We start from the raw sequence: 27991 nt of genomic DNA, 5'->3' as shown, positions 1-27991 counted from the left end.
AATGAGATTTGGAGCTCTCCGCCCATTGAAGCATTTCCTTCCATTCTTCTGTTGTGGTGTTCTGTCTTCATTGAAAAAAGGACATAAATCTGGGGAAACACAGACAGGAAAACATCCCAGGGTTTACTTTTAACAACTACACTTTATTGAAGCTTTAAAAAAGCCAACAACATTGTTCTACAATGCTGTGAAAAGCAAGCGAACCTTTGATGGGAATGTCGCTTCCCCCAAAATGGTGGAGAAGTGGTGATTTGGTGATCGTAATGTCACGTGCAGGAATTGAGAAGGATCTGGAAATTTCTCCCTAATACTTCATCAATGTTAAAGGAACAAAATCCCTCAAAGGGGCTGAATACTTTATAAATAAAACCTTCAAGCAATACATCGAACATGAAATGTATTTAGGACCACAAAAACTTTCTTGAGAAAACTCACAATTCTTAAGAGGTCTGCTCGTTGCTTTTCATAACTTGATATATCTTGCAACAAAAAAAATGGGTTAGTGACTTGTAGAACCAGATCAGGAGTAAGATTGCTTTAAAAAAAACCAGTTTCCCTTTGCAAAAACCACTTTACTGGTTTCTGGACTGGGTTGTTGGGAATTTTGGCATTCTCAGTTCTGGTTATATTTAGCTCGGTCATCACCAACTTATTTTAACTACTGACTTCTCCAGTCTAATAAAAAGAACATATAATAATGCATATATATTATTTAATAATAAATAAATGGGAAAGAAGGAAGGAGGGAGGAGGGAAGGAGGGAGGAAGGATAGATGTGCGGGAGGAAGAAAGGAAAGAAGGAAGAAAGGAAGGAAAAATAAAAATAAATAAAAGCATGGGAAGGAAGAAAGGAAAGAAGGAAGGATGGATAGACGGGAGGGAAAAATAAAAAGGGTGAGAAGGAAGGACATAGTACCTCAAAATGCATTTTTTGAAAGAACCAAATTAGACTATTTTGTCTTTTAACACATTCCACAGTCTACAACCAGGAACATTTTTCATTATTTCAGTATTATTTACCTCACCCATCATAAATCTCCCAAAATACAGCCGCAAGCAAACAGCTCACTGTTACCTTGATTTGATGTTCCTGGCAAGAGAGATGGGCTGAAAGAAATTGAGAAAAGCCAACTTCAAATCCTTGTCACTTTGAATTACTGCGTAAACTCTGGGGAAGAAAAGGTGCCTTTTTCTCATCAACCTCAGCTGATGGTTCATGAAATGGAGAAGTAGCTGAAACTCAACCATTTCCCTTTCCTTTCTTCTACCCCCAGTTTTGAGACAAAGAAGCCAGACAGAAAATACAGGGCTGTTTATGTCACTTAAGGTGAATCATTTATTTTATTTTAAAAAAATTATTTTAGTTAATTAAAAATCCAACACTTATAAGTAAGTATCAAGGTAACAACTACAAGCCCATGAAACAGAGGTTTTGGGCACTGCAAAGTAATGAGTCATCCAGGCAGGCTGTTCAACAGTTCATCACTGGAGGCTTTCAAGGGGAGATTGGACTGCTGTCTGTCAGAAATGGTGTAGGGTCTCCTGCTTGGGTGGGGGGTGGGGTGGGGGTTGGACTAGATAGCCTACAAGGTCCCTTCCAACTCTGTTAAACTGTTAATGTTCAAAGCTGTTTAACCCCATCCTGGTACCTTCAGGTAGTGGCCTCCAAGTTCCGGAATTATGAGCTGGGACATCTCTGAGGCACCAGATTGGCGAAAAAGGAAGGAAAGAAAGAAGGAAGGAAAAAGTACAAGAAAACACAGAAAATTAAAGATGAAAAAGGAGAGAAGGAAGGAAGGATAGGAAGGAAGGAAGGAAAGAAGGAAGGAAAGAAGGAAGGAAGGAAAAAGTACAAAAAAACACAGAAAATTAAAGAAGAAAAAGGAGGGAAGGAAGGAAGGAAAAAGTAGAAGAAAACAGAAAGTTAAAAAAAAATAGAAGAAAGAAAAAAGTGCAAAGCAGTGACTTTTAATATTCTTAATAGCAGTTGTAAGTACAACTATATTTTAACCTTCTCTCTGAAGTTGCACCATAATACTTTTCTTCCCATATTCTATTCTAAATCATCAAAACTATAAATGACAATTCATTTTTTTAAAAAAATGTGTACAAAAAAGAAATCCATAAAAGTTTTCCAGGCACCAATAAATGAAGATAGCTGTCTTTTCTCTCATTCAAGAAGTGAATGTCTCCATCTCAGCAAGACCTGCGTCAACATCTCCATCTATTCCCCATCCTGGGTGGTAAGTATTAAAACTAAAGTCTCTGGACTAAAATGGCTGTGCTTGGACTAATGGGTGTTCAGTGAAATCCCCCTCTTAGTCTTTGACAGCTGCCGAAATGATTTGCATCAGAAGCTTCTTTTAGCAAAGGCGTTTTCCCCAACTGAGAGCCCCAAAGTCAAACTAAGGAGAGGAGAGAGAGAGAGAGAGAGACCGACTGACTTAGCAACGTGTACTTATTCTGTCAAGACGTAACCAAGTTGTTGAATGAAGATCCATTGTGACAACTGCCAAACACCCCTAGAAGCTCAGTTCAAGGCAACCATCAGAAGCTTCTCTTTGTATCATTGACAATTCGCCAACGATTAGTAATTCGGGCCAGAGGTCAGAATGGAAAGCTAAGAAGATTCTCCAGGTTCGATACATTGAATACTGTAAGCCAGGGCTGTCCAACTCAAGGATGTTTAGATCTGGCCTGCAGGGCCACCCTAGAAACAGCGAAGGAGTGGCCCACGGTGCCTCTGACAGTGAAAATGGAAACCACCACACACACCCCCAGCTCCGTTTTCTCTGGCAAAGAGCTGCAGGAGGCCATCATGGCTGAAAACAGGGCCTGGGAGGGGGGCATGTGTGCCCCACTAGCTCAGTTTGTGCTGGCAGAGGGCTAGCAAAACAAACTAAAAGGAGAAATGTTTTCATTTTTGCATTTGAGAATGCATGCAAGAAGGGACAGGAAAGGAGAAAGGGAAAGAGGACAGGCAAAGAAAAAGAAGGGAAGATGGGAAAAGAGCAAGGAAGGAGAAAGAAGGAGAGAGGGGAAGGAAGGAAGGAAGGAAGGAAGGAAGGAAGGAAGGAAGGAAGGAAGGAAGGAAGGAAGGAAGGAAGGAAGGAAGGAAGGAAGGAAGGAAGGAAGAAGGGAGATTATAATGAGAGGGATGGTCTCAGGGTGGTCCTGCCTTAGCACTTGGCCATCATTGGTGCTCCCAACATGAGTGATGTAAATTGACTCTGCTCACCCTGGCCATGCCTACTCCAGCCACACCCCACCAAGGTCAAATACAATCCTGATGCGTCCCTCAATGAAATCAAGTTTGACACCTTTGCTGTAAGCCCACTCAGATCTTTCTTATATGACCAATGTGGTAGACTTGTTCTCACAAATAAAAAGAAGGCATGGGGGAACATGCGTCTATTAATCATAGTCTAGGTGAAATGAATAGCTCTTTCTAAAACTAAATTCCACCTAGATCTGGGTTCACAAATCACCCCAAGCTGTTATGCATTATGTTGTAGTTTCTTGTCTAAACCACAATTTTGGGGTGTTTATGCAATATATTAAGCTCAAATCAAACCAGCTGGGTTGCATCTTGGTCAAGAGAGCAGGTGAAGTTCATTATGCCAGATATCAACCAGAAACAAGAAGGAGATAAGCTGCCTGGGAAAGCCAAGGGAACTCTTCAAAACTATAAAAAAGCAAAAGGTAGAATATTTTGGACAAGTGATGTGACACCCGGAAAAATACAGCATCCTTCACTTAATCCCCCAGGGAAAGATTGAAGGTAAACAAAGGTCCAGGCAGAAGGAGAACATTGTGGCTTCAAAATCTAAGGAGCTGGTTTGGACAAAACTCAACAGCCCCTTTTCATGGGGCTGTTGATCAAAATAGCATCGGCAACATGATTGCCAATGTCTGATGATGGATATGGAAGAAGGAGGAGAAGGAGGAGAGGGAGGAGGAGGAGGAGGAGGCCATAGAGCAGGGGTCTCCAACATTGCCTACTTTAAGACTTGTGGACTTCAACTTCCAGAATTCCAATTACATTAGAAACTTTCTCTGAAATATTAGGCACCACATAGCATGTGCTTCTGGATCCTGGATAAGGCTCAGAGCACTGCCCCAAAGTCAGCTGTTTATTTTAATTTATTTAGTAAACCACATTTAAGTACACACTGAACTAAATCTGTGCATCTTGAAGCAGAAGCTTCAAGTATTTGATTGCTGTTGTTGTTTTTAATTATTGTGCGCTGTCCGGGATCACTTAGGTGAGATGGCTAGCTTGTAGAAATAAAATCAAATAAAAAAAAAATCAAATCAAACCATCCATCACTCAATAAAGAGGGAATACAGGAACGGCAAACCAACGGAGAGTGGCTATCATTGAATTATGATTCCCAGCATGCTTAGGAAATATAAGCAGTGGTGAGTCATGCTGGGAACTGTAGTTCAGCTTCACTGGAATTTCACTGGTTGACTATTCTTGAGATCCTTCCAGGATGCAAGAAGGCACAAATGAAGAGATTACTCACAGCACAATTACACAATGCCAGAAGTCACAAAAGAGGCCTAGAGCAAATGCTGTTCCACCGTCTAAGAGCCTGGAGCTTACCCTGTGTTTTTACCAATATACATGAACCAATTCTTATTCTATGTTATCTTCTTGGCGATATTGCTTTTCCTGTGTTTTGAGATCCAAATAAAAAGAATCACTGTAAATTTTGTTTTGTTTTTGTTTTGTTTTGGAAGTTGTTTTGACAACTTCCTCGAATTTTGGATGGCTTCATTCAAAGGTTGACAGCATTACCAACTCAATCCAATGTCAACGACCCTAAAAAATTTTTTTTTTGATGATAGAGAATTTCAAAGATTAAAATAGACTTCTGAAGACAATGTGGAAATGGTAAAATCGAATGAGAACATAGAAATGTGTTCTTTCACAACAACCTACTCAAGAATTTGGTCATAAATCAAACCAGGGAGATACAGTTGCTCCCTAAGAATGTGCAGAAGGTAAGTCATTTATGAAAAATGTAATTGTTTGCCAGAAAGAGAAAGCTGGCCTGTGATGAATTCTGTGCAGTTTTCAATGAACTCAGAAACAAAAGTCGAAAATGCCTGGGAGATAAATCCATCCTTCAAAATGCTATTCAGGTGCTGACTTTCTTGCCTCTTTTTTCAAGTTCAGAAAGAATAGAACGTACACAGCAACGATCGTTTATTATGGATACGGAGAAAAATAATACCGAGGTGGTTTAGTAAAATTTGTTCGAGCGCACCGCATCTCTTTTCTATCTGGAAAAGTGGCTGAACCTCTCAACAATTCTTAAAGTACATCAGCAGGATCTAAGAAGCTGAAATTTAATAGACCACCAATTCCGATTTGCAGGAATTCTGAAAATTAAAAACCTTTATAAAACTGACCTCAAAGATGCTTGAGACAGCTATGGCTTTGGAACAATCCATACATTCACACCAAATATATATATATATATATATATATATATATATATATATATATATATATAAGAAGAGCAGTACCCATGAATAATTGTAAAGATTTGAACACCAACAAGGAATACATTCATATATCTATATCTATATCTATATCTATATCTATATCTATATCTATATCTATATCTATATATCTATATCTATATCTATATCTATATCTATATCTATCTATCTATCTATCTATCTATCTATCTATCTATCTATCTATCTATCTATGTATCTATCTATGTATCTATCTATGTATCTATCTATCTATCTAGATATAGATATATAGATATAGATATATGAATGTATTCCTTGTTGGTGTTCAAATCTTACAATTATTCATGGGTACTGCTCTTCTTATTTTGTATTTTTGGTTTTACCCATCACACAGACTCATTTTACAGTCTGAGTCTGCTTAGCATGTCCTGTTAACAGAACTGCTATGGCTTCAACGCGTTTTATGGTTACCATGTTGGGAGGATCCAGCCGGTTGTGGTTTTATTCAATAAACCAGAAATCAACTTGATGTGAGGACACAGCCAATATGGCTGAGTTGGCAGAAATATGGGCTTATCCAGTGGCATGCAAACCATGCAATATTTGAAATCTGAATCTGAAATTTGGCAGTCATTTTGAACTTATTCAACAGACTTATTCAAACAAAGCCGACTTGGTCTGGTAGTTAAGACTCCAGACTAGAAAGTGGGAGACTCTGAGTACAAGACCTGCCTTAGCCATGAAAGCCAACTGTGGCTTTAGTTCAATCTCTAGGAGACTGGGAGTTCTAGTCCTGCCTTAGCCATGAAAGCCAACTGTGGCTTTGGCTCAATCACTAGGAGACTGGGAGTTCTAGTCCCCCCTTAGGCATGAAAGCCAGCTGGGTGGCATATCCTGTTTCTCAGCCCAACTCACCTCACAAGATTGTTGTGGGGTAAATAGGAGGAGGAAGAAGGAGCATTAGATATATTTATTGTCTTGAATTATTTGCAAAAATAACAAAGGCGGGATACAAATAAATGAAAACAAAATAAAAACCGATGGTGTGGGCCTCTGCAAATGGCCTCTGAAAGCTTTGAGGCAGCTGAGTTGGTGCAATGCTTTGAATCAATTTAGTGCTATATTAGTGTTTTGCCTCAATGGCTTTCAGATCGATGCTTGGTGCAGGCCTCATGACGTGCTGAAGTGTGCTCTGCTAAATAGTCTACAGATGTGGCTTTCTGGGTCCCGCAATGCCCAACTAAGCCTTCAAAGGCTCAACAGCCAAATTGGTCTAAGATATTTTGATGCACAAGAAGGAAACAAATCTTTCTACAATGTTAGGGCCCATTGTGTACTGTACCTGTTCTTTTACCCGTACCTGGTTCAAATATGGGGGAGAGGTTACCTTTACATTGCAAACCCTTCACTTCAAACTTTGGGGAGGAGCAGGATGGAAGGGATGAAGAACCTTTTCCCCTTTGCTGCAAATCCAATATTTCTCTCGGCGCTCTTTGGCAATACACGGTATTTCCAGACCAACTCAGCTATGAAATAAGTAGCTCATCTCACAGCTTGAACTACTCCAAAGAAAGTAGACTTTCTCGGCAAGAGAGTGGACAGAGCTGTGTGAAAAAAAGTCTTCCTGAACCTGGAGGGAGCTTGTTCTGACTGCTTTAGATTCTTTGTGGTGGTTTAAGTGGTCAACACACACATTCCAGGTCCTCTGTAGATTTGCAAGAGTCACAAAATTGCACGCGACCGAGAAATCTATGTTCAGCAAGACGCGGCTCCGTTGCTGGCATGTAGCACTTCCCGTAATGGCTCTGTTGCCACACTATACTACACCTAACATATGGGGTCCGTGGTGCTCCCTAAGCTTGGTTGTTTTCTTAAAGACCTTTCATGCTGGCACTGATGGCATTGTCTAGTTGGGTCATGAAATGTTCTGCAAGAAAATAAGCAAGCTTAGAGGACACCAAGGACCTTGCTGCTCCATCCTGAGCTGCAAAAATCCTCTTCTATTGATCTCCAACCATGGTGTCAGTCTCCAACAAATCCACCCCCATTCACTTCACTAAGTATTCTTGCTTAGCTGGATGCAGCCGACAGTAAAACACATCATTCATTTCCCCCTTGACCCTGGTCTTCTCCCTTGCCCCCTGAATGTATATTCTCCAATGGGACACATCCATAGCCAAGAGTCATCAATCATGCTCTCCGGTAATACTCTTGCATGCCAACAACTTTGGGCTGCCAAGGCGATTATCTGAGGCGCTTGAGGAATGCGCTGTTTTCCCCCACTCCCTTTCTGCTGGCAGCTAAAAAGACACATGGTTAATGGGAGCAACCCAATGACCTGAGATTGCATGTGTGCAGTGCCTTTGAAAACAGCCCTAAAACTTACCTTCTACTGCAGCCCCAGTGAGTAAAACAGCTGAGGCACAAGAATCCACTCTGCCACACTTATCAGCTGGGCTTCAAACAAAGGAAATATAGGACAGACTAGCTCAGGAGCGGGTGGGAGGGGCCAACTCAGCGCCGGAACAACCAGTTCATCCAAACCGGTCCGTACCGGCTGAATCCCACCTCCAACTGAACCGTAAACTAGGCTGGTTTCAATTCCCACAACAATAAATGAATTTAGTGTTTTGCTTAAAACTAGCCGAGAAGACACAGAAGCTGGCTTGGAGGTATAATTATAGTGATGTTTCCTTTGCGTCACTCCAGTGGTGGTATTCTACTGGTTTGGCCTGGTTCTGATGCACCGATAGCGCCAAAGATCAGCTGGCAGAGAACCAGTTCTCTCTGAGCCTCTCTGATGCTCTGCAGTTGGGCCCACCCACCTGCCCCTGTTCCTCAGTCCTTTTTAACCTCTCAGCTGTTTGGTGTGGCAGAGCGGGTTGCTGTGCTAAACAGCTGAGAGGCGCAGTACTTTAGTTTTTACTGTGTTAATGCATGTGCAAAGTGAGTGCATGCATGATTGCACAATTGTACAATCACACAAGTTGCACGATCCCACCCCTGCAGCCACACCCACCAAGCCACACCCACAGAACCGCTGGTGGAGACTTTTGAATCCCACCACTGTTATTGTTCCTTCCCCACACAAATCAGTTGTTGTCCTTTTGGGGTGCATGATGCCCTGATTTTTAAAACACGCATCAAACCTTCTATGGTGTCTTTCTTTCATCCAAAAATAAAAATTGGGATCGTCCATACAGGGAGGGTTATTATTATTATTTTTTTGTAGCTTAGTTTAGGAATATCCAAAGGAGAGAAAGCCAGAAGATAGGATTATTCCCTTCAATGGAGCTTGCATGTGGTTAACAAAAACGAAGGCCAGAGAACGTCCAGAACACAAAGACAGATTTTTCACTTTGTTCCAAGCGGTGGCTTATTGAATAAACCATAATCAATCAGGCTTACAGAAAGTCTAAGCTATAAACTGTGAAGGTCGAAGTACCGACGATGAAGAAATCACCTGCTACCAGAAATAAGGAGGGGGGAAAATGCAAAACCAACTTATTTTGTTCTCCAGCTGTGTCAGCTTGTTATGGGAAAACAAGGGACGAAACAATGTTCTTCCAATGAAGGTTTTAAACATTTTAGTTCTTGGTTCTTTCCCATCCATGTTATAGATCAATGATGGCCAATTAATGTGCTCCTACTCATGAAGAGGACTTTACTCATAAGTGGTATGAAGAATGGTTATTACACATAAAAATGCCACCATATTCAAATCACAGAGATTTGCCAGAGACATCGCTCACTGTCCTGGAGATGCCCAGTTAGAGGCTCCTTTCATGTCCCCAAGAAGTTGCCCACTGAACTTGGACCCATTAATCTACTTGCAGTCACCTGCTTTGGAATTGCTGGGTCAATTGCTGGGTCAATGAGCTGGAGAATTTGACAGGAGCTCATCTCACCCCTCAACAGTAACGGATCTCAAACAGAAGCCTGCTGATTGTCAGCCCAGCATTCTAACCTCATCAGCTGCCACACTCTACAGCACAGAGATGCATTTATTTGAAAGAAAAAGAGTTTCTCGCTTGAGTTAAGATCAAAAGACTCATCCATTCTTGGCAGTGATATGGAACTACTGATGCTATGCTCTTCTTGGAGGTCTGTAGAGATCCTCAGTCTTCCAGGTCATGGTTGTCCCAAAGGGGCTTTTTCAGGAGGCAACTAAAGTTTTTTTTTTTCTTTTGAAGATGTTTCACTTCTCATCCAAGAAGCTTCTTCAGCTCTGACAGACTTTTAGCTATGTAATTTGGGATGGATACCCTTCGAATTGTGTGGGAGTAGGAATGGATTTCCAGAGGGAAAAAAAATGCAAACTATAGGAACCAGGAACTCTACTCTGGCGACCCTGAGGACACAGATAAACCTCCAAGTAGCCTCAACGACCCTCTAAAAGGGTGCAAATGACCAGCTGTCTGCAAGGAATATAAATCCTTCCATTCCCCATCATCCAGTCAGAACTGAAGAAGCTTCTTGGATGAGTAGAGTAGCGTAGCGTAGGCTAGGCTAGGCTAGGCTAGGCTAGGCTAGGCTAGGCTAGGCTAGGCTAGGCTAGGCTAGGCTAGGCTAGAATAGAATAGAATAGAATAGAATAGAATAGAATAGAATAGAATAGAATAGAATAGAATAGAATAGAATTATTTATTGGCCAAGTGTCATTGGACACACAAGGAATTTGTCTTGGTGCAAATGCTTTCAGTGTACATAAAAGAAAAGAACAAGAAAGTCCAGTTGCCCCTGAAAAAGCACCTTTGTGACTCTTCTTGGAGGGTTTTTGACTGGCTTCCCCTCCCCACCCCCACCCCCCCAAAAAAATCAACCCTCACTTTGTATGGTAAATGTAAAAATCTACACCTAGGAACTCAATGGTGGTGGGACTGGAGAGAGAGAGAGAAAGAGGGAGAGGGAGGGAGGGAGAGAGAGAGAGAGAGAGAAATTGATTTTATGCAAAAGCATCGCATGGATTTTAAATGCTGTCTCTTTCATTTAAGGTAACATTATATGATGTATTCCCACTTATTTTATAATTTACCGAGAGGTTCCTAGATTGCAGAATAGGCTTAAAGGGAAGTTGAACCTCCAGAGAGCCCACTGTTAGCAAATCTAAAAAAATTATTTAAGTTCCACAAAACCATCCTTTCATTAAAACCCATCTTGACTCGGAAATTTCAAGAGGCGCCCTTTTTTTTTTTTTTCCCTCGCAAGCCAAAATTAGAATTGGAGAGTGGAGGAGATGCACGCAAGGTTGCAGCCAGGCAGAGAGCTGGAGAAATAGATGGAGTTTAGCAGCAGGTAAAGCTTAACCAAGGTTTGAACTCTGATGCAAAAAAAGAAAGAAAGAAAGAAAGAAAGAAAGAAAGAAAGAAAGAGAAAGAAAGAAAGAGGTTGCTTTCTAATTTCAAATGTTTATGGAGGAAGAAGTGTGTGTGTGTGTGTGTGTGTGTGTGTGTGTGTGTGTGTGTGTGTGAGGAGCTGCATGTCCAGGTGGTATAAATACAAATTGCTTTGTTTTTCCTGGTGTTTTTTTTTCCCAACAAGCCACTGAAGTTGCAGAGAACGATCCCCTAGGATGATAGCAGGGGAGGTTATATATTTGAGAGCACCGTGTGACAGGGCTGTGTGCGCGAGAGACCGAGAGAGAGACAGGGACAGAATCTAGCAGCAGATGCCGGCTTTGGAGGTTGAGCTGAATGACTTGTTTTAAGATCTGACCTCATCTTCTCCCCAGCAGAATGGATTCATCCCACCTCTATAGCGAGTGAGATTCTCCGGAGTGGCAGAACTGTGGAAGAGCTGTGAAGAAAAGGACGCAAAAGGCAGAGAAGCAAGAAGTCCAAACCTTAAACAGACATGCTTTTCTCTCTGAGGGGATGGAAACCAGAGGTTGTGGGACTCAGGAGATAAACAGGATCCTATTTCCTTTTTTAAAATAACACACTTTTGTGTGTGTGTGTGTGTGTCCTTGATTTCTGGACTGCCTTTCCTTTCCTTTCCTTTCTTTTTTTTTTTTCCTCTTTAACCTTCAGCTGGCCAAGATGTCAGTCTCCGGAAAAAAGGAATTTGATGTGAAACAGATTTTGAGGCTTCGCTGGAGATGGTTTAGCCATCCGTCTCAGAATGCCACCAGCCCCGGAGTCTGGTTGCAACAGGAAGGATATGAGCACCGAGGGACCTCAGTTCAAAACAGGCTGAAGAACCACTCCTGGGACAGGAGCCGGCTGAAAAAGAACAGCAGCCCTCTTCATCCCAACCTCTTGGCGCCAGCACCAAGCCTGATCCCTCTAGCCCAGCAGTCGTCTTCTACCTGCCCCCAGGAGAACCTTCCTGCACCTCTTCAGGTACCTGAGGAGACACCAAAAGCAACAGGAAGCCCAGATCTGGGCAAGAAAGGAGAAGGTCACGAAAGCAGCCAGGAGTCACAGATGATTACAGAAGAGGACACCAATGAGTCGGTCAAAAGGTAGGGCCCTTTTGGATTGCACAATTGGAATGCCTGCAGTTCCATCCCGTGGTCTCTAAGAATAGCCAGCGTGGTGGGAATCCATCCCAACGTTTTAAGGCAGGGGTTCTTCAACTTGACAGCTTTAAGACTTGTGGACGTCAACTTCCAGAATTCTTCTTCCAGTCATGTTAGCTCAGGAATTCTGGGAGTTGATGTCCACAAGTCTTAAAGCTGCCAAGTTTGAAGACCCTTGCTCTATTCTATCTATCTATCTATCTATCTATCTATCTATCTATCTATCTATCTATCTATCTATCTATCTATCCATCCATCCATCCATAATCTATCTATTCTATCTCTATCTCTTCTACCTCTCTTTATCTATTCTATCTATCATCTCTCTCTCTCTCTTTTTCTCGCTCTCCAGTCCAGTAGTCTTCAAATTTGGCAACATTAAGACTTGTGGACTTCAACTCCCAGAATTCCTCCTTCACTCATCTTAGCTCAAGGATTCTGGGAGTTTGAAGTCCACAAGTCTTAAAGCTGCCAAGTTTGAAGACCCTTGCTCTATTCTATTCTATTCTATTCTATTCTATTCTATTCTATTCTATTCTATTCTATTCTATTCTATTCTTTCTATCTCTTTCTATCCATTCTACCTCTTTATTCTATCTATCCTCTCTCTCTCTCTCTCTTCTACCTCTCTTTATCTATTCTAGTGATCTTCAAACTTGTGGTCTTTAAGACTTGTGGACTTCAACTCCCAGAATTCTTCTTCCAGTCATGTTAGCTCAGGAATTCTGGGAGTTGAAGTCCACCAGTCTTAAACTTGCCAAGTTTGAAGACCCTTGTTTTATGGTAAGGCATGTGTAGATTAACAGCAATATTGTTAGGACAAAGTACAAGTGGGGAGTTGTGTGCCCACCCACTCCCAAAAATTAACACCAAGGGTGTCCAACCTTGGCCACTTTAAGACCTGTGGACTTCAACTCCCAGAATTTCTGGCTTGGGAATTCTGGGAGTTGAAGTCCACAAGTCTTAAAGTGGTCAAAGTTAGATTGGAGACCTACAATTGGACTCCATAATCACAATGAAGGGAGGGCTTGAAGACAGGAGGAGGAAAGAGGGAAAGAGGATGAATTCATGGCTGGGTCGCATACCCAATCTGAAATCCAAGTATTGCTCTAGAAAAGATGGACCTTTGACCCAGTTCCTTGCTCTTTAAATGAAACTAAACTGAGTTGCAATGCTCGCTTCCTCAGTAGCAACATAAACAAGGCATTAAAAAAAAAAAAGGGTTTTTTGTGCTATGCAAAATTGGATTGTATTTTGTGCCTCAGAGAGAAAAAAAATATTCCTGCTTCATCTGTATCTATCCTCCTCTTCTTCTCTTAGCCTTTTCAATGGCTCTGCAGAGCATTTGATCTTTGGTAAATGAACCAGCTGCAAATTGTCCTTTGCAGAGCTTTGAATGAATGAATGAAACCTATTGGGATACTTGGCTCTATAGATGCCAACATATTTACACCTACACACACACTCCCCACACACATACACACTATATTTGTAGAGATGTATGTACACTTCCTGCTTTTGATCTTGCTGCAGCTGTTCATTGCCTCATTCATAAAATATAGTTAACCTTGAACTAGGCTGGGATTACAGCTTTACAGATATTTGCGTTCCAACTGTGTCCATCTCCAGGGCAGTGCATTGTGAGATGAAGCCAAGGTTGCCCACTTAAATTTGGGCCGAGCTTCTTGAAATCAAGTTAAATGTCTTAAGGATTCAGTAGGACTTGAAATGTATGACCGGGCAAACTTAATGGGGCAACAACTTTGCTGTTAATGAACAATACGTCCTGTCCAGGATTCTAGTATGCACGCAGCTGTATTTGTGCTTCTTTCTTATCTACCTACCAAATCCCATACTAAATTTGAGGGATGAAAAATCTGTCTTTATGGGTGTGATAAATGTGCAACTCCACTTTTATTTTTTTTAAAAAAAGGACTGTATTTTTACAGCACCATTCTAAACTATTAGCAAATCAGAGTCATTATTTCTGCCCATCTTTTGATATTTGGCTGGCAAACAGATGCTAGGATGGGATAAACCTTGAAATCAAAGATGGATGGCTTAGGGTAATTTTGTCTTCACACAACCAAACCTTGCAGTCCGTTGTGAGCCTGGTCAGATAAAAGGAAGTACTTCTTCCAGTTCTTTGGGCGAGCTGATGGAACTCCCTGCCCCAAGGTGGCTGCTCACTTAGATGGCTTTAAAAACAGTCAAATTAATGATCAGCTGGTTCGTTGACAGTTCAATGTGTTGTCTAAATCTAGAAAAATGTGTTAGCTTGGCAAGGAGAATGCCTGATGTGAAGGCAGCCAATGTGTTGAACATCAGCAAAATCTTTAATTTAAAGGCAAAATTGAGGACATCTTAGACAGGGAGTTCCATGGTATATCTGTGAGTTGAAATCTGCAAAATGGTGGGGTTGGTGCATAATTCAAACCAAAACGCTTTTGCATATGCATGTATAAAAAAAAGCCAGAGCTTGATACATATTGTTCCTACCATCCTGCAGGTTTTAATACCTTCTGTGGGTGCCATTTTGCTTTGAATGTTCATGAAAAATGGCCCTAGAGTACATAACTGGCTATTGTGCATGCAGGATGTTGGCCTCTAGAGATGAGGCGTAAGAGTTAGGGTAAGCATCAGGGCAACCTGAGAGCTCCAAGGGGGAAGGGGGAATGGAGCTGGCTGAGAGAGAGAGAGAGAGAGAGGGAGGGGGGGAGAGAGAGGGAGCCTGGGCCATCCGTCAGCTCTCAGATGGAGAGTCAACAGCCCCCAGGTCTGGAGGTGGCTGATGAGGAAGAGGAGAAACAACCGGGTCTAGTGCCTGATGTGCAGATGCACAGAAGGCAGAGGAGAGGAGAGCAGTGGAAATCTATGGGCCGGTCCTTGGGATAGAAGAGCCATCACTGCTAGCGAAGCCCCACCCTAGCTCTAGGGATAAAGGGCAGGGGGCAGAGATGAGTAGGCGTGGCAGACAACTATTCATCTCCCTGATGGATGGACTTGTTAGCCTGCAGTGGAATCTTTGAGTTCACTTCAGAGGGCTTGTTGTGTTTGGGGAACTGGGTCAGAACAGTAGTGCTGTACATAACTATTCATTCTAGACGCTATTTTTAATGCCATTCTAGATGGCTTGTGGCAAGGAATTCCATCGGTTTGCTGAAGAAGAGTGCAATAAGCCTTTGCTCAAAAGCCTTACGAAGCTTCATGCAAGCAAAATGTTCTGCTGGATTTAGAAGATCAGCTGAGCATGATGTCATCCACCTATCCAGGACATCCCTTCAAAGTTTTCTTTTGGTCTGAGTCACCTTTCAGGAATTCCCTTTCACTATTGGTTTTGCTGAAAACTGAAGCATTTCCAGGAGACATGGAAGAATCTGGGGACTGATCTGACTTTTGAAGAAGAACTTATTCAGTGAGATCTAAGGGGCATCTAACTCAACATTATCTTCTCACAATGGCCCCTCAGAAACTTGTGGGATGTTGAGCAGTGAAACCATTGAGGGAAGAGCCAGATCATAGGTCAACCTTCCCGCTGTTTGTTCAGCACTTTCTTCTCAGTTCAAAAGGACAATTAGAATATGAACTCCACCAATCGATTCATCTACCAAGGAAGTATGATTTTCTCACCCCACCTCATCCTTCAGAAGGCTAGGAGCATAGAGTTGGGTTGATAAAGATGTGAATGAACTTGAGAAGTTCTTTTTAAAAAAATTTCATTGATTTTCTATCAAATACATTTCTCACTGCTTAATATGTAATTAATATTACATATCTTAACAGCAGCGAAGATTATATTCGCACAATACTGGGAAAATGAAGATACAAATGAAGATATGCAAGTTGAAGAAATAGTCAGGAAGAGACTAGATTGGGCAGAAATGGACAGAATCACATTGAAAATGAAACAGAAAGAAGATGCAGAATATTATCCAACATAGAATTTATTTTAACAGTGGTTGGAAAAAAGGGGTGGAGATTAAAAATGCAAATTTGTATTGTTAAGCAAATGAAATACTCAGTCAACTTGAGAAGTTCTAACATCAAATGGACCCAAAGATGTCCATAACCAGAAATATTCAGGCTCTGAGAAACCCATTCCAATTTCAGGTCACACCTGTACTTTCTATACAGGTGACATTGAATCAGACCCACAAAGTAATAGAAGCGTAAGCTTATTTCAGGCTCCCGTAATGAGTTCTAATCAGCATCCAAATAAGGTCAGGGTTGACTGTGCAGAAAATCATTAAAATCCTGAGCCTGCAGACTGGCGGTATAACACTGAGAAGGTTAGATGCACACATACTTACTTTCAGAAAATGATGTCCAAAGACCCGTGACAGTTTTAGCTCCTGTTTTCTCTACCCGAGATGATTAAATCAATTGTTTATTTTGCTTTTATCTATAACAAAAGGGAGACAGGCGTGGAGAATGTTTATTGAAGTTAGCACACTGATATGCTTTTTAAATAAAAAAGAGATCTACTTTTCCTTCTCCATTTGGAATAGCAATTTACCTGGAAAACAATCTTGGCTTATTGTCAAAAAAATACTTACAATCGGATCTTTATTTTTCATCAGAGGTACGGGGGGTGGGTGAGGGGGATTTGGGAATTGAGGTAGAACAGAAGAGATAATTGGGGTTTTTCTTGTGTGGAGGAGTCAGCTAAGTTTATCAGAAAGAGAGCCATGAAATATCCATTGCTGTCTGGAAACAATATCTTGCCCTTCAGAAAAGTACCCTTCATGCCATTAAAATATTCCTCTCTCTCTGTAAAACAACATATATGATGCTCTTATGAGTGGCATTAACAGGACTCACCTGTGTAATTCAGTACTGATTTAAAAACCACTGATATAGTGGAACAGCTGACCTCCCACAGTTGTGGGCACTGCATTGCTGGAAGATTTCATGAAAAGATTGGACGTACATTTGTCCAGGATGGTATAAGTTCTCCTTCCCAAGCAGCAGGTTAGACTAGAAGACCTTCAAAGTCCCTTCCAGCCCTGTGAGTCTATGTTTCTACAGTTTAGCTAGACAATGTGAATCCAGTAACTTCCTGCTGTCAGGGCTCCAACAAATCCACCCCCATTCAAATCTTAAGTCTCTAGCAGAGTAAAAAAAAATGTTTTATTAGGAAGGGCCATGTTGTCGTTAGCTGGGTGCAGCCAACACTAAAATACATCATTAATTTTCCCCTTGACTCTGGTCTTCCCCCCACCCCCTGGATGTATATTCTCCAATGGGACACATCCATAGCCAAGAGTCATCAATCATGCTCTCCAGTAATATTCTTGTGCAATGACAGCTTTGGGCTGCCAAGGCGATTATCTAAGGCATTTGAGGAATGCACTGCTTTGTTCCCCTCCCTTTCTGCTGGCAATTAAAAAGACCAAAGGAGTATTTTATTTTTTAGTTGACACCTGCTCTCTATAGTTAATAATAGCAACAGCACATAAATACTGCTTTACAGTGCTATACAGCCCTCTCTAAACATTTACAGAGTCAGCCTATTGCCCCCAACAATCTGGATCCCCATTTTACCCACCTCAGAAGGATGGAAGGCTGAGTCAACCTTGAGCCTGGTGAGATTCAAACTGCCAAATTGCAGTCAGCCAGCAGCCAGCAGAAGTAGCCTAGGCCTGTGGTGCAAACATTTGAAGGAGCAGAAGGAAGAGAGAGAAAGGACAAAAAGACTTAACAGGGGGAAGTAGATGTATTGGAAGGACACAAGCTTGGATTGCAAACAGATGGGTTAATAAAGTGGTTAAAAGTCTCTAATATGTTGAAAGAGAGAAAGAGCTGACAAGGAACTCTTGCCACAAAAAAGAAGGGGGTCAAGCTATTCTCCAAAGCACCTGAGGGCAGGACAAGAAACAATGGATGGAAACTAATCAAGGAGAGAAGCAACCTAGACCTTAGGAGAAACTTCCTAACAGTGAGAACGATTAATTAGTGCAATGGCTTGCCTCCAGAAATTGTGGGTGCTCCAACACTGGAGGTTTTTAAGAAGAAATTGGACAACCATTTGTCAGGAATGGTATAGGGTCTCCTGCTTGAGCAGGGGTTGGACTAGAAGACCTCCAAGGTCCCTTCCAACTCTGTTATTCTATTAGCTACAAGGACATGCATACTTTGAGAGCACAGGTTGCCTGTGATCTTCCTTTTGATGTAGGATCATCTGTCAAACTCCTCCAAGCAAGAACAGAACATGGCCTGGCCAGGATCTTTCCTACTCCATGGGGAAGATTTGGGGGCAAACAGAGTCCCCTTCCAATGCATTCAACGGTTTGCTGTCTACCACAATTTCTTTCGTGAACTCATTCCACACCTATGTGTGCCTGTAGTTGATCTGCAGATTAGAAAGAATGTGTAGGGGAAAAAAATGTTACGATGGGCAGTTTCCCCTGAAGGACCTTGCAGTGGAAATTTCAGAAGCCTTAGGCAGGATCGGGGCAAATACTTTGAGTACTTGTTTCTGGTCTACCAACTATTTCAAGCTAGGCAACTTTTTCTAAGAACCTTTCTGCTACATACATGCATCCTTCCACCCATACCTTGTTCTGCTTTCTTTCCGTGATTAGGATCTTGCTTTGGATCTGGTTTGTAGAATTAATACTCAATTTCCATTGGACTTTCCATGTTACAATCAATGCATAGGGTTCTATCTATCTATCTATCTATCTATCTATCTATCTATCTATCTATCTATCTATCTACCTACTTACTTACCTACTGTTATCTATCTCTATATCTGCCTGCCTGCCTGCCTGCCTGCCTGCCTGCCTGCCTGCCTGCCTGCCTGCCTGCCTATCTATCTATCTATCTATCTATCTATCTATCTATCTATCTATCTATCCATCTACCTACCTACCTACCTACCTACCTACCTACCTACCTACCTACCTACCTACCTACTGTTATCTAGCTCTATATCTGCCTATCTGTCTATCTATCATCTATCTATCTATCTATCTATCTATCTATCTATCTATCTATCTATCTATCCATCCATCCATCCATCCATCCACCCATCTACCTACCTACCTACTGTTATCTAGTTCTATATCTGCCTATCTATCTATCTGCCTGCCTGCCTGCCTGCCTGCCTGCCTGTCTGTCTGTCTGTCTGTCTGTCTATCTTTTATGCCTCACAATGTTACTCTTGGTGGCTTACAAGTTATAAGACAAGTAAAAATAGTTAAAATATCAAAACATTAAAAACTCTGCAGAGTAGAACATTGTTAAAACATGTCCTAAAATATATTATTGTTAAAAAAAAGAATAACCCCATGGTCTTTCCCTTTCTTTCACACAGTAAGAATAATTTCAGAAACAATTTAAAGTACATTTGGACTTTTTCAGGCATTTTCTGTTCTTTCCTTTTCTTAATGTGGTCATTCACATCCTCCTAAAGTCAGAGACGTGTTCACTGACAATGTAATTTCTGATTTTCCATCACATCTGTTTTTTTCTTCTGTTTCTGTTTTTTTTTTCCTGTCCACTCCGTTTCAATAACTAGCATCTTCTTGCTTAGATATTTTAGATTCGCTGTTTCCATGGCCATCCATGCTGTTCATATTCTGTGAAGTTGGTTTCCTAGCCAACCTCACACACTCTTTCTATTCAAAAAGTGGGTAGGATCGGGCAATATTCTTCCCTTGCAGTTCTTATTGCTGGAATCATAAATGCTTGTACAAATAACAGAGATAGAAGTTAACAGATAAAAAGCCAATATATGATCTTTAATTTACTGTAGGGATTATATTATTTAAATAGAGCAGAACAGCTGCTGGACAAAGTAATTTTTAAGGTTATATTCTCAACCATACAGGTCAAGCAAAAGCACTATATTTTTCTGGACAGATATTTAAGAGTCAAACTGAATATTTATTTACTTATGTATATCCTGCCTTAATTATTTTTACAAATTACTCAAGGTGATAGACGTACCCAAACAACTACCTCCTCCTATTTTTCCCACAACAACAATCATGTGAGATGAGTCAGGCTAAGGGACTAACCCAATGTCACTCAACTGGCTTTGGTGTCTTTGGTGCTTTGGAAAAATCTTTGTGGTGGCCTCTCAAATACTGGAACACTGTGCTCATGTCTACCCTAGTCCTTCTTTTCTCTAGATTAAAGGTAAAGGTAAAAAGGTTCCCCTCGCACATACGTGCCAGTCTTTTCCAACTCCAGGGGGCGGTGCTCATCTCTGTTTCAAAGCCGAAGAGCCAGCACTGTCCGAAGATGTCTCCGTGGTCATGTGGCTGGCATGACGAAATGCCAAAGGTGCATGGAACGCTGTTCGCTTCCCACCAAAGCGGTCTCTATTTTTCTACTTCCATTTTTACATGCTTTTGAACTGCCAGGTTGGCAGAAACTGGGACAAGTAATGGGAGCTCACTCCATTATGTGGCACTAGGGATTCGAACCGCTGAACTGCCGACCTTTCTGATCGACAAACTCATTGTCTTAGCCCCTGAGCCACCACCATTTCTCTAGATTAGACATACCCAATTCCTGCAACCATTCTTTGTATGTTTTAGTCTCCAGTTCCCTGATCATCTTTCTTGCTCTTTCCAGAGTGTCGATATCTTTCTTTCTCATCTGCTTAGTCTGGTGTATCTCCTTCTGTTTGTGTTCAACAAGGAAGGGCCAATGTGGAAACAATATGTGTTTATTTTAACCGTTTCCCTCTGTTTAGGATGGAAAAAGAAACATAATAGAAGGGCCTTTCCCCCCCTTGCCATTTATAGCCAGCAAACCCTTTCAACTTTGTGAACATTTGGTTAACGCTTGAGAAAAACAACTTTTTGGAAACATTCTGCAGACCCTAAATGAAAACACAAACCAGTGCACGCAGGAAGAGTAAGGGTATCGAAGTCTGGTGTTTGGACCAGACTGGATTTCAGTCAACAAACAACTGTACACTCATTTTTAGAAAGACATAAAACAGTTTATAGAAATGCAGTCTAAAAGCACTTAAGCGCTAATGGATAATTAAAGGTTATTTGATGGTTGAACCATGCACTTCTAAACTATTTATAGGAGACTGGAACAAGCTATGGGTACACACGTCCTGAGATTTAGAAGGTTGTCCTTACTTTGTGTTGTTAGCTGAGTAACAGACTATCAGAGTTGGAAGGGACCTTGGAGGTCTTCTAGTCTAACCCCCTGCCCAAGCAGGAAACCCAAAACCATTCTGGACAAATGGCTGTCCAGTCTCTTCTTTAAAACCTCCAGTGCTGGAGCACCCACAGCTTCTGGAGACAAGCTGTTCCGTTGATTGATTATTCTAACCAACAGGAAATTTCTCCTTAGTACTAGGTTGCTTCTCTCCTTGATGAGTTTCCACCCATTGCTTCTTGTCCTGCCGTCAGGTGCTTTGGAGAATAACTTGACCCCCCCCCCCCATTCTTTGTGGTAATTAGGGGTTGGATACAATTTTTTTAACAACTGGTTCTGTGGGCCTGGCTTAGTTGGTGGGCATGGCTTGATGGTCATGTGACTGGCTGAGTGTGGCCAACTCAACATCACTCACATCGAGGCACGAATCTCTTTGCCTGGCCTCTCATGACTGTGGGGATACTGCAACAGTTGTAAAGTGTGAAAAATGGTCATAAGTCACTTTTTTCAGTGCCATTGTAACTTTGAATGGTCACTCCACACAAGCAAAGTACCAGCAAAGGAAGGGAAAAAACTCCAGAGAAGTTCCAGAGACAGGAAATCTAGTCCTGCCAAGAATATAATAAGGGTTAACCGAGAGGCCGTTTCTGTAAGCAACATCAGAATGTTTCCTTCCTGCCTTCCTTACAGGATTAGGCCAGTAATTTTTTCTAACAACTGGTTCTCCAAACTGCTTAGAATGTTAACAACTGGTTCTAGAGAATAGATGCGAACTGGTAGAATCCCACCTCTGGTGGTAACCCCTGAGCAGTGATGGGATTCAAAAATTTTTACTACCAGTTCTCTGGGCGTGGCTGGGTGGGCATGGCCATGTGACTGAGTGGGTGTAGCTTTTTTTTTTTTTTTTTTTTGCCACCCCCACCCATTTTTGGGAGCTTCCTAGCCTCAGAGGAGCCTCTGGGGGGGGGGGCGGGGGGCGTTTTTTCTCCCCAAAGGCTCCTCTGGGGCTCTGGGAGGCAAAAAATAGGGGGGGGGGGCTGAGCTCCTCCCTCCATTTTTTGCCTTCCTGGGCCTCAGCAAGGCAAATCCTGGCACAGCTGATCTATGCACAGCTGATCTTTTAGGAGAGAAAAAAAAGAAAGAAATATCTTAGGCGAATGTTAGGTGGGCGGGTAAGCGAGCATCGGGCGGGAGGGCAACCGGATCGGGGATGTGGCGAGCCAGAACTTACTACCAGTTCAGCCACCTATGCCAAATTATTGCTACCAGTTCACCTGATCTGGTGCAAACCAGCTGAATACCATCACTGCCCCTGAGATATTGGAACACTGCTATTGTGTCACCCCAGTCCTTCTTTTCATTAAACTAGACATTCCCAGTTCCTGCAACCATTCTTCATATGTTTTTAGCCTCCTGTCCCTTAATTGTCTTGGTTGCTCTTCTCTGCACTCTTTCTAGAGTCTCAACATATTTCCATGTCTATACTCCAATATTAACATCTGGTTCTGAGCAATATTGAATTTTAGAAATGTATTGTTCCTATTTTTAAATGTAGACTCTATAATTCATTTTTCCCTCTCTGTCACCTTCCCAATCAGTTCTGGTGCAAATAAGAATAAATTAACTGTTTAAACAGCCTTGAATTTCAACAACAAGAAAAAAAAAGCCAGGCTTCATATGAACTACCCTGAAGTTTCATAGGAAATTGAGCTGTCACTTGGTTTAATAAATAGTAGACTGTTATCTTTCTTGGCACCTTAAAGTAAACTCAGAAAGTCAAGCAGTTCAAGGTTATAAATCTGTAGCAGTTGTAAATTTGTCAAAGAAATTTCATTTTTCAATTCCGGTTTTTCAAGCTTGATTCAAATAATGTCAAGTCTAATGGAATTGCACGCATGATTTGAAGGAAAAGAGAAGTTGTAATGCAGTCCAAACAAGATATCCAGATTTCCAAATTGAATGTTGTAGTTTAAAGCAAGATCCAGACTTGGGGTACGAGAAAGTTATTCTATGGTTCTACAGAGAATTAGGCTCTGCTTGAGTATAATTAAAGCTGATCAACTCTACTGAATTTCAGAGCCAGGCTACTTAAGGCATTAATCAAGTCCTGAATTAATCAACCTATGACGAGCATTTTTCCATGTAAACGTAGGATCCATAAATGAAGGTAGCGATGTTTCTAAGGGTGGGATGGAAGAAGTCAGAGCTGAATTCTCCAGGGACAGGCTCAAAAACAGGGGGACATCATTCTGTTCTTCTGGTTCAAAGACTTGGTCCTTCTATGTCTATTCTGCTAAATGTCTCACCATGGTCTTGTTTTGTCCTTCTTCTGATTCAAAGACTTGGTCCTTCTGTGTCTACTCTGCTAAATGTCTCACCATGGTCTTGTTTTGTCCTTCTTCTGATTCAAAGACTTGGTCCTTCTGTGTCTACTCTGCTAAATGTCTTACCATGGTCTTCTTCTGTCCTTCTGGTTCAAAGACTTGGTCCTTCTGTGTCTACTCTGCTAAATGTCTCACCATGGTCTTGTTTTGTCCTTCTTCTGATTCAAAGACTTGGTCCTTCTGTGTCTACTCTGCTAAATGTCTCACCATGGTCTTCTTCTGTCCTTCTGGTTCAAAGACTTGGTCCTTCTGTGTCTACTCTGCTAAATGTCTCACCATTTTCTTCCTTCTCAGAGGAGGCTTCCAGGAGAGTTCTTCAGACATTTTATATACATTTACATTTTATTTTTTCTCTCTCTCCATTAATCTTCTCAGCCTCTCATACATTTTCACTGAAGAATTGGCTTGTCTAAGAGTTTGTGGTTGCTATTTACCAGAAGCCCGGTTTCTAACTATGACATGTCATTCAACCGACTTAGCGAGTTTATTGGCAATTTATTTAATAAAAAAGAGCTAGAATAATTGAGGCTGGAATACAATTTGTTATTCATTTAAAGCATCTCTATCCTCTGGCTCAAAGAATCCAGGAGAGCAACCTTTCGATAAAACTCATGAAATAATAATCATAGCATAAATATTAAAATAGTGGTATAAAAATAAGGAAAAGGTAAAATATATATCTGGATTCACATATACTATTCTTTTGTTCTGACTCTTGACATTTAGCCATTATTAAGGTTATACAAGATTTGGGAAGAGGAAGGGAAGGGAAGAAAGGGAGAAAGGAAAAGAAAAGAAAAAGGAAAGGATATAAAAGGGAAAGGAAAAGAAAGGAAAAGAAAGGAAAAAGGAAAGGATAGAATCAGGAATGGAGAGGAAAGAGGATGTGTTGATAATGCAATAAAATGGAAAGTTGAAAAAAAAATAGTACTGAAGGATTATTGTGTTTTGATTCTCTACATATCTGCGTCACTTATCTATACATTTTTAGCAACAAACATTGCATCCAAACTCAAATTTCCTAACAGAAATGAGACCAGCCTTCAGATCAGCACAGAATGTCCAGTCTTTTCATTTCATCTCAAGCCTGCAGCCTTCTTCTGTTTTTTTTTTTTCTTATCCCAAATAAAATCACACTTCAAGTGTAGATTTAGGCGTCTCTCCTTCTGTTCACCAGTGTTCAAAGCTGCCAATGCCTATTAATTTATGTCAGTATCTTTTATAATCAAGATCTGAAGAGAGAATGCAAGCTGATGAATTGCTAAAATACACGAGTGAGAGAAAAGGATTATTCTGAGATTTTTTTTTCCATATGGCGCGATATTCCTTTGCATTAAGTTTTCAGAGCAGCCTAGACAAATTCTGTAGTCCAACTTCTGTAGGACTAAAACTTTACAACATATAAACAGAGGCTGAATTGGTGACGTTCTACTATTAGCTTATTATTAGATTAGCTCCTGCAGCATGTTCAGATCTTAATCCGAAGACTCAATCAATCAACAAAGACTTAATCAATCAATCAATGAATGAAGACTCAATCAATCTTAAGATTTGGCAGGGATGGGTCCTATCCTTGTTACAAACTTGACGATGATTCTCTGAATTTAATGTGTACATCTAACCAAGATTTGGTTTACACTACAAGAGAAGTATTTTCTTCTTGCCTTTATGTTGGATGTTTCTCTCTCTCTCTCTCTCTCTCTCTCTCTCTCTCTCTCTCTCTCTCTCTCTCTCTCTCCCTCCCTCCCTCCCTCCCCCCCCCTCTCTCTCTGAATTCCCTGCTACATTTGGCATTCTTCTCTTCTCTCACTTCCATAATGTCATCTTTTGACAGCAAATCCAGTCTTCAGCATAATCAAAAGAACAGCCTGAAAGGTATTATCAGGACAGCAAGTTGCTTCTCCAATGAGGCTGTTTCTACGGAAACCACCGTTTCTAATTATGGTGGGCCTTTCTGACAGCTCATGCAAAATGACACATTACTTTGGAGGTGTGCATCAAGTTGCACATGTTCTTGACGTCTTCTTTGGTTAGTGCTCAATTACCAGTGCCCACAACAATTTTTTTCTGAGGCTCTTGGTGTGATGAAGACGGTATTTGCATGATGAAACTTTAGCTATACATCGGAGGTGGTATTCAGCAGGTTCTGACCAGTTCTGGAGAACCGGTAGTGGAAATTTTGAGTCGTTCGGAGAACTGGCAAATACCACCTCTGACTGAAGATTTTACAGTATCCTTCCCCTGCCATGTCCACCAAGCCACATCCACAGAACCGGTAGTAAAAAAAATTGAATCCCACCACTGCTATACATGCTAAGTACATGAATGCAAGTAGCACTCCATGTATTACAACCAGAAGTCTGTAGCGAAGGGTTCAAGTGGGAATATGCGCTAAATGTGTTAGTAAATTCCAAATTCTACTACAAAATACAGTAAATCTGTCAACTTGTCTTCAAATCCCAGAGAGTTCATTGCAGCTTGCTTAGAATTAAATGGGTGAAAGATTATATTCTGAAATCAAACTTTATGCGGGCATGATTTTTCTTAGAAAATCCATCTCGCTGTGTATAAAAAAAGGATCTTTCTTAGTTGAAAAGCAGACTCAGAATCCAAGCAAATATAGAAATGCATTTTCCTATGCAAACCAGTCTCCCGGTCTTCATCTTTGCCATTTATTTGGCAAGTCATTTTCTTGTAATCATTCTTACCTAAATCAGATATTAAAATGTATAAGCAATTACAAAAATAAAGAAGATTAATTGCAAAAGCAATTATAATAGAGCAGCTGGGTGAACAATTACTGAATCTTGCATAATTAGATCAGTAGCTCACAGCAATTGCAAATAAATCAGATTTTTTTTTCAGGCCCCAGCCCTTCTCTTCTGGATTGGTGCAATGGGTCCCAAGTTGCAATCATTCTTCTGCATTTTGCAGCCTTCTGACTTGGGCAACTAATCAAACCATAATTGGTTATTTACCTGACAAGCCAAGCAGATTATTCGAGCTGCACAGCACTAGGACAATTTAATTCATCATCATGTATGTGGAGGCATGTCTCCTGAGATATTTGGTTGCATAATGTGATGTTCTTTATCAGGTCACAATTATCCAATCCTTTCAAACACTTCATCAGAATTACCTTTCCGAGAAAGGATATAATTTAAAGAATATAATGGGGTTCTGTAATATATGTCAGTTGATTCTTTCAGGAGATTCCCCTGGACTCTCCAAGAGGCCTTGTTAAAATTCTGCAAGCTTTTGTCTACACATGCCCAAATCCAGTGGTGGTATTCAAATTTTTTTATTACCAGTTCTGTGGGCATGGCTTGGTAGGCACGGCTTGGTAGGTGTGGCTGATTCTTTCACCGGTTCCATGTCTCTGGCTTTGATAGGAATATAAATAATAGAAGAACAGGCTTTTGTTAAGAATGCTTGTTGTTTGAACTCTCAAGAAGGTGCTGTGTTGAGAAATAATTGGGTTGTGAGTGAGAAAGATGAAACATGAGAAGATGTTGAGAAGATGATGCAGGAAGGGATATATCAAGAATGGGCATGACCTAACAGTGGGACAGCCGCTGTCATTTACATTTCTTCTCTTTGAGGCCCATGGAAGTGATGGCCCCAAAGTCCAAGAACTTTAAGCTTCTTTATTTGAGGGAAAGAAAACTGTGTATGTAGGCGAGGACAATGAATGTTACTACAATATGTACTTTGCGTCTATCAGTAGTAAAGACAAAGCTATTCCAGGCATGGAAATAAGAGCAGGAAACTGCAAAATGTGCCGAAGCAAATGCTATGCACGAGACATGATTTCCAGATAAAATTCCTGATCATGCCATAATAAATATTCAACTTGGAGTACGGTGAAATCTACAACTTCAAGATGGAGCTGTATCTTGATTCTGTCTTCATTTTAAAAACAATTATAGGTAAAATGTAAAGGTTCCCCTCGCACATATGTGCTAGTTGTTTTCGGCTCTAGGGGGCAGTGCTCATCTGTGTTACAAAGCCGAAGAGCTAGCGCTGTCCGAAGACGTCTCCGTGGGTCATGTGGCTGGCATGACTAAACGTCAAAGGCACATGGAACACTGTTACCTTCCCACCAAAGTGGCCCCTATTTTTCTACTTGCATTTTTACGTGCTTTCGAACTGCTAGGTTGGCAGAAGCTGGGACGAGTAACGGGAGCTCACTCTATGATGTGGTGCTAGGGATTTGAACTGCCAAACTGCCGACCTTGCTGATCGACAAGCTCAGCGTCTTAGCCACTGAGCCACCACACCCCCATTAAAAACAATTACACCAGCAAGATTATAATGGCTACTTTCAGAATACTTTGGTCCAATTCTGCACCCATTCACATTTTCTGCAACTCAAAATGCAGTGCCAGTTAATTTGCAACATTCTTTGCAAATGAAATAGGGGTGACATGATAGCAGTGTTCCAATATTTGAGGGACTGCCATAA

General features: G+C 41.2%; 1 protein-coding gene across 1 annotated transcript in view; it reads left to right on the top strand.

Annotated features, from left to right (window-relative positions):
- Window positions 1–11115: 11115 nt before the first annotated feature.
- The window catches only part of KLHL4 (kelch like family member 4), a 36056-nt gene continuing 19180 nt past the window's right edge, over window positions 11116–27991 (top strand). The window contains exon 1 of the mRNA XM_026703148.2: window positions 11116–11956. Within this exon, the coding sequence (XP_026558933.2) occupies window positions 11532–11956 (425 nt within the window). The 5' untranslated portion in view covers window positions 11116–11531. The remainder of the gene's footprint in view (window positions 11957–27991) is intronic.

The sequence above is a fragment of the Pseudonaja textilis genome, chromosome 12, assembly GCF_049901715.1.
Source record: "Pseudonaja textilis isolate UNSWEBS1 chromosome 12, rPseTex1.2, whole genome shotgun sequence".
In the NCBI taxonomy this organism is placed as follows: Eukaryota; Metazoa; Chordata; class Lepidosauria; order Squamata; family Elapidae; genus Pseudonaja; species Pseudonaja textilis.
The sequence above is the reverse complement of the archived record's forward strand: the minus strand, read 5'-3'. Positions and strand labels throughout refer to the sequence as shown.